The sequence below is a fragment of the Ailuropoda melanoleuca genome, chromosome 4 (assembly GCF_002007445.2).
Source record: "Ailuropoda melanoleuca isolate Jingjing chromosome 4, ASM200744v2, whole genome shotgun sequence".
Classification (NCBI taxonomy): domain Eukaryota; kingdom Metazoa; phylum Chordata; class Mammalia; order Carnivora; family Ursidae; genus Ailuropoda; species Ailuropoda melanoleuca.
This window is the reverse complement of record NC_048221.1, coordinates 124,234,025-124,241,443: the sequence shown is the minus strand read 5'-3', so window position 1 is coordinate 124,241,443 and position 7,419 is coordinate 124,234,025. Positions and strand designations below refer to the sequence as shown.

Here is a 7,419-nt window from a genome sequence, read left to right as displayed (position 1 = left end):
CCCCCCCACCGCCGCCCAACCTCATCACTGTGTTCCAGAGACTGGGAGGGTGAAGGGCTGACAAAGGGAGAGCCAAGAAACAGCCGGAGAGGGGCTGGGGGGTATCTGCGACATTCCTCCTGCTCCTTTGAGGTCCTCTGAATGTAGGAGCGTCCTGGGACAGTGGGTGAAAAGGGGCTGCCCACGGGAAAGGCAGGAATCTGCTCCCCTAAGCCCTGCTCTTCTTCTGACTCAAGTGATGTATGGCTCTGGGAGAGCCCTCGGCGGGGACCAACAACGGACAACCCTGTCTCAGCCTGTCAGTGCCTCCAACAAGCACTCCTTGCCTGGCTCAGGCACTGACTTGGGGGCTGAGACTCTGCTGCTGGTCCCACGGCCCAGCTCTAGCGTCTGCTGCTCAGCAAGGCCTCACCGCACCTGCAGTGAGTTCGCTGCTCCCCCTGGGAGTGCCCAGACACCTCCACTCAACGTCCAAGGTGGCCTCATTTCTCGGTCCGCATCTCTTTCTTCCTCCCCATGGGTCTAAGTGCTCCTGGAGGGCAAGGCTGGCTCATCCACTGGGAGGTGCTCCTCCCACCCCCACCCCCAGGGCCCCATGCAGCCCTGGACCTGGGACAGCAGATGGTCCAGGCCAGTGGAGAATGAAGGACTATGGCTGGGCTGGTTGCTGCGGCCCTGTCCCTGTCGGGAGCGGGAGCCGGGGGCCCTGGGAGACAGGGCATGACTCACAGCCCTGAGGCCACAGCTGGCAAACTGCCTATCCCCTGAGCATTGTTGACCTGGACAGGGTCAGGGAGAGCTGTCCCCTGTCCGTCTGTGTCTCTGCCCCTCCTAATGTTTGCTTTACCTTTCTTTCCTCTTCCCTTCGCCTCCCAGGGGAGTATGCCGAGGGTGTCAGTGAGCGAGACATCCTGCTCATTCACTCCTGCCGTCAGTGGACAACAGTGACAGCCCATACCCTGGAGGAGGGCCACTACGTCATTGGACCCAAGATTGACATCCCCCTGCAGTACCCAGGTGTGCCCAGCCAGGGACAGATGACATAGAGCCACTGGGGGGTAGGAGGGTGGGGGGTGGGGCTTGGGAGAAGCTCTCGTGACCACCCTTTCCTTGGAGCCACAGGGCTGAGAGTGGGCCTGGCTGGCAGGGGGCGGTTAGGGCCCAGCGGTTTTCATTACTGTTCCAGGGAGTCCTGGTTTTCTTGTTGCAAACCTTTGATTCACATTTTATTTTAAGATAGATTTTAAATGATTAAAAAACCCACACTGTCAGATTGCTACAAATCATGCCTTAACCCCAATGAGAGACCTGAGGTGTGTACAGAAACGAAGGGGGGCTGGGCTGATTATCCGGCTGCCTCTGTCCACGGTAATCCTGTTCTTCCCAATTTTCGTGTTAAACTCATTGTTTTCATTGATTGACTTTAAAAGTGAATGTTAAAAGTTTAGGCTTTTAAATAAGATTATGCTAATAAACTTCTTTTATCTTTTATATATATGATATTGGGATCCTACATCAGATTTTGTTTGAAGGATTCTGCTGCTGGGAAGGGAAAGTACAGCCCTTGTATTTTACCCATGATAAAGCAGAGGGTTTAAGAGGAAGTGACTTGCCCAGGGTCACATTGCTAGTAAGCCGCAGAAGCTAGTAAGCAGCAGAGCGTGGGCTAGAACCCGTGTAACCTGACTCCTGGGCCAGTGCTTGCTTGCCCCGCACCAACAATGCAGGGTCATTGTCACCTGGGTGGGAAGGATGGGAATCTGGTGGCCCCATCCCAGCGATTCCCCCGTGTGAGTCCAGGATCCCACAGCTCCTGTGTGTTAAACCCATGGCTGCCTTCCAGAGACTGAGCTGAGTGTTTCATCATCTTATCCTCATGGCCACTCTGTGAGAAAGTCTTATTAATTCCATTAACTCACAAACTGAGTCTCCAGGAGCTTCAATAGCTTGGCCTCCACCCCCAGCCCTTCTTGGGTCTCCTCTGAACCAGGGGGACAGGACTCAGACAAAGGCTTCTACTCTTTACGACAACCCTGCAAAGTTGGTACCCCCATAGCCCTCACACCCCATTTAGAAGATGAGAAAACTCTCTCAAGTGTCTTTCTGACCTGGGGTTCTGTCCTGAGCCCTGAGCCCCTGAGAAGGCCTGCTTAGAAGGTAGAAACTTCCCAGGCTGGCTATCTTTCTGGTGTTCGTCTAGGAAGAGGTCCCAGGTTGTCTTCTTGGGATAAAAAAGCAAAAATTGGAAAAAGCCCTCACTGACAGAAGTGTGACTTTACTCTCCTATTTCAGTTGTGTGATTAAAAATCTGGGAAAGCAAGGCACAGAGCCTCCTGGGGAAGAGTGAGTGCAGGAGGCTTCTAGCCCTTCCCGTATGTCTTTTGGTGGCCCTGCGTGCATGTGGACGGTGTGGTCATGGGGTGACAGCTGGCCTGTAGGAGAGGCACATCCCCATCAGCATCTTTCCAGTGGGTGGTTCGTGGGGGAGGGGAGGCCAGGCCCCTTAGGAGCAGGAGGGGCGGGGTAACGAGGAAGCTGAGCGCACATGCCAGTTCCTCCTAATGAATTAATAATGGTGTGGGCGGGGGCAGTGGCTGCGGAAGGAGGGTGGCGGGGGAGGGGAGTGCAGCCCAGCCCCCGGGGAGTCAGGGGGAACCTGGCTGCTCTGAGGCAGCCCCCACCTCCCGCGTGGGCGGCCGGGGGTCTCTGGTCAGCGGCCGCCGGCACTCGGAGCTGAGCCGTTTGCTTCCATTTCACAGATGGGAAAACTGAAGCCTACAGAGATTAGTGTGCCTAAGGGGACACAGCTGGTTGGTGCCCGAGATGGGATCCAACCAGGTCTGTCTGCCCCCAAGTCTGTACATTTACCCATCATTCTTGAGGGAACGGCTGCCGGGGTCGGGTGCTGGGAGGAGGGGGAGAGAAGCAGGGCTGCTTCGGGCTGGACGGGACGCCGGGCAGCGCACAGGTATCCTAGGAGGGGAGGGCAAGGAGCAGGGGCAGGCGGGGCGGTGAGGGGGGAGCAGGTCCTTGGGCCCGCGGGGTCCTTGTGGGTCTCGGGCCGGGGAAGGCAGGAGAGGAAGCTGCAGCCGGAGTAAAGGCTTCCAGGGGCTCGCGCCTCACTCCCGGGAGGGCTCCCTTCCTTCCTTCCTTCTGCAGTAATGACCGGTGCTGGGCTCGGGCTGCGGCCGAGGGGGTGGTGCTGGCTACCATGGTTACATCGATCCGCCGGCCACATCCTCCCCCGGCTGCAGCCCTGACTTGGCTCCATCCAGCTCTCCCCACAGGGGGCAGTGGGCATTTGTCCCTGCATGGCTGCCTGGGGTGGGGGGGCTTGTGTGTTGGGGGAGGTCCGGGTGAGGGAGCAGCATCGCCCCCGGTAGGAAGGTAGCAGGTGTGCAGCTCCTGTCTCCGGGACCCCCAGACCGCTGTTCCTCGCCAGGCGCCTCCCCACAGCATCCCTGCTGCCCGCAAGGGCTGTGGCACGTCTTCTTAGAGGGTGTCAGAGTGGTGAGGGCAGGACTCCCTTCCCAGCTTTCTCCCGGGCACCTGCCCTTCTCTGTCTCCGTTTTAACTCTTTTTCTGCTTCTAGATGCCCATGGACTCTGTCCTTGGACCTTTCCTGCTTCCTACCCAGCACTGGGGAGGTGAGGTGGGGGGTCCTCAGTCTGGGATGCTGGCTGGGTTTGGGGGAATCCAGGACCCCCCACCCTGTATACAAAATGGTGTTTGTGTTCATGCCAGGAGTACGCTGTGGGCATTTTTCTGGGAAGATGGTTCCCAGCCGGTTACGATCCTCTGTTCTTCTTCCCTTGAGCCATCTTCCCTGCCCTTGTGAAGACTCCTGCCGTGGGCTGGGGACCTTCAGTCTGTCCTTCTGACCCCCAAGCCCTGCCCCTGCATGCTCACCCCCCCCCAGGAGCACCCCCTGGAGGGCCTCACTTGGCCTCCTCAGCACTGGCTCTGGCCCCACAACATGTTACTTCCGGTTCCCAGGGTCCATTAGCAGCTCTGCCAGCTCCTCTTTCTTTCTTTTTTTTTTTCTTCTTTTCTTTCTTGTAGTTTCAAGTTTTTATTTAAATGCCAGGTAACATAGTGTAATATTCGCTTCAGGTGTAGAATTTAGGGATTCATCACTTACTTAAACCGCCGCCGGTGCTCATCAAGACAGTGCCCTCCTTGGTCCGCATCCCCCATCCCCCATCCCCTATCCCCTATCCCCTGCCCACTGCCCTCCAGCAGCCCTCAGCTTGTTGTGTAGCATTAGGGGTCTGTTTTGCCAGCTCTATATCTGCCGGGGCTGGTGGCCCGAGTCCTCTCCTACCCTGCCTACTCCTAATGTGCCACGTCGGTCTTCCTTCCACGTACCCCTCAGTCTGCTGGATTTTGCTGTTCCCCCAGCTGCTGTTCCAGCTCGGCTGCAGAGCGGTCACTGGCTGATTTACCTGACCGGCCGCCCCACTTTCTTTTCGGAGCTCAACTTGGATCTTGGCATTTCCTTGCTCAAAACACTGTAATTGCTTTCATTTCTTTTTCTTTTGTCTCTGTTTTTTTGAGGGTAGGAGTCAGATGACCCTTTATTGAAATACTTCCCTTTCTGGTTCTTACCTAGCGGGCATCCCACGGCACCTCTGTTGATGCTGTCTGAGGTCGTGGAGGTGGCGACCATCATCACTGCAGCCTACAGACTGGGCAGTCCCCAGAATCTCTTGAATGGTTCCAGAGAGTTCTCTAGCTAAAGATGCATGCCGCTTCTGTGGGGCAATGTTGACAGTCTCCTCAAAAGTGATGTTTCCACTATGATTCAGGTTTTTCTGCTTCTTTCTGTCTCTTGGCGGTTCATTGAGGGCTTCAATGATCAGAGCAGAGGCAGAAGGTGCCAGTTCGGTCTGGGCCTGCCTGTCCTGAATAGTCAATGTCACTGTCCTCCTTAGACCCTTGCAATCACCACTGACCCAGGCGATGTCCTCACTCACCTTGTTTGGAGACGGACCCAGGGGGCCAGTCTTGGGGGCCCAGCCGACGTGGCCCCAGCTTCCCCACCGTGTACCTCAGGTGTAAGACTTGGATCTCGTTGGGATTGAACTTCGGCGAAAAGCCGAAAAGCCAAAAGCTCATTTCTTCCTGAGCAGAATCCTTCTGCCTTAGTCTGGCATTCAGAGCCTTTCATCATCCGGGTGCTACTTCCCCTGCTGTCGTCCCCTTCCTCAAGTCCTGGGCACAGACTTCCCCTATCGGCCGGCAGTCTGCTCTCGTGACTCGGTCTGGTTCGAGCCAGTTCTTCCAGGTGCAGGTCTGTTCCATAAAACTCTTCTCCTTCTCAAGATCCCCTCAGGCTGCCAGGCGGGTTCCCTCTAACTCTGTGGTCCTCTGGCTCTCTAGTCCGGGTCCCCACCAGCTGGCCCTGGGTGCTCACCCACTCCGTGGGAGTCCCTGGATTTGCACCCTCTACCTGGGCTAGCCCAACGTCTGGCACACATAGGGGGCCCCATAACTGTGGATTGAATACATGCTTGGACCTTGACTGCACCAACCATCAGGAAGACTATGGAAGCTAACGAGCCTCCTTGTCTCACCTTGGCCTGTTGTCCCCTCACCTAAGATTCTCCTCTGTCTGTGGAAGGCCCGAGAAGGGGTCATCCGTCTAGATGTCCGGGAGTTTCGCAGCCTGTCTTTGTGCTCACGTAGGTGGGCACATGATGTGTGTGTGGCCAGTGAGGCGAGACTGTTTACACAAGGGTGTCAGCTTCATGGATTAGCCTCCTTCTGGGGGCATCTGCTGAGCCAGCCAAAACAGCCCTGGACTGCAGGCTTGGAAGGCTGCCTCTGGGGGAGGGGCTTTTGCTGGGCTCAGGTCAGAGGCCTCTGGGACAGTGGGGCTGGACGTTGGGACCAGGACAGGGAGAGGGAACAGAGCTGGAGTCTGCGTGGCTCTCTCGAGGCCTCCAAGGTCTAGGGCTGAGCCCCCAGTCTGCCCAGTGCAGCGGTGAGGGTCAGCAATCCAACGTCGACATGTCGGATGCCAGATCCAGACAGGGCCCCGAATCACCTGCTCCAGCACCCTCAGATGAGGACCCAGAGAGGGGAAGGGGCTTGTCTAGGGTCCCAGCAAGTCAGAGTGGGGCTGGGGCAGAGCTAGGAGCCAGCATCTCCAGTGGCACACTGACGCATGGTTAGAGGCCAGCTCTGTGGGCAAGTGTTCAGCTGCTCCTTTGCATCTGGATTTCTCACCCGCCCACAAGCTCTCCCTGGGATTCTAGGTGCTATGTCTGTGGTCATCTTTGCCCTTGAGCCGGCTGGCCAGCCCCTTCTACCTCCTGTGGGTGCAAACCTGCCTTTCTGGCTACCTGAGTCCCAGCGGGGCTGGCTGCCATGAGGGTATCAGGAAGCAGGGACTGGCAGGCAGGCCCGCCCTAGCAGCCTGTGCTCCTCCTTCGTAGGGAAGTTCAAGCTCCTGGAGCAGGCCCGGGATGTGCGGGAGCCAGTGAGGTACTTCAGCAGCGTGGAGGAGGTGGCCAGTGTCTTCCCTGACCGCATCTTTGTGATGGAAGCCATCACCTTCAGCGTCAAGGTCAGTCCTTGCCACACCAGGCAGGATGCCCCCACACTGGTTGGAGGGTTGCCTTTAGGCCGAAGGGGTCAGTGTGGCTCCTGGCAGCTCCTTGATGGCATGATTGGGCCATATCAGAAGAGCTAGGTGCATGACCCACAGGCCTGCAGAACTTTCTGGAAAGGTGGTGAGGCAGGCCGTGTGTGGAGTGTCCTGCCCTGACCTGGAGACCTTAAGGGGCAGCCTGTGCTAGGGTCCACCGGTGCAGGGGTAGTGGTTATTGGGGGAGGGGACGCAGTACCAACAGGCCCCCACTTGTGTACAGATCGCTCTTTACTGTTTACAAACCCTTATCCATCAACTCATTTCTCTTCACAGTAGCCTTGTGGAGTGGGTGGAGCATTATTACTGCCCACATTGTAAAGATAATGATGCTAAAAGTTGTCATTTATTGGATATTTTCTTCAGTATGTCACTGTACATACAGCAGTTCTTCCAAGTAAGTTATTACGTGAGGCAGCTGAGGCCGCAGAGGCCGCCCATGTAAGGCTGTACAAATGCTCTGTGGCCTCTCCAGGCGGGAAGGTGTGTCTCCGAGCCCCCCAAACCCCCAGTCCAGCGGGCTTCAGCCCCGCGCTGGGAGCCTCAAAGGGCGGCTTTCCCTGGGGCTCCGGCTCAGGCCTCCCGCGTTTCTGGGCTCCGCAGGTGGTGTCGGGCGAATTCAGCGAGGACAGCGAGGTCCACAACTTCACGCTGCACGCGGGCGACGAGCTCACTCTCATGGGCCAGGCGGAGATCCTGTGCGCCAAGACCCCCAAGGAGCGCTCGCGCTTCACCACGCTGCTGCGCAAGCTGGGCCGGGCCGGGCC

The 7,419-nt window shown here is 57.4% G+C and overlaps 1 protein-coding gene across 1 annotated transcript in view; it reads left to right on the top strand.

The window, feature by feature from the left end:
• The window catches only part of GAREM2 (GRB2 associated regulator of MAPK1 subtype 2), a 14,216-nt gene that overhangs the window by 2,263 nt on the left and 4,534 nt on the right, over window positions 1-7,419 (top strand). The window contains exons 2-4 of the mRNA XM_034657302.1: window positions 877-1,017; window positions 6,441-6,571; window positions 7,256-7,411. Of these exons, the coding sequence (XP_034513193.1) occupies window positions 877-1,017; window positions 6,441-6,571; window positions 7,256-7,411 (428 nt within the window). The remainder of the gene's footprint in view (window positions 1-876; window positions 1,018-6,440; window positions 6,572-7,255; window positions 7,412-7,419) is intronic.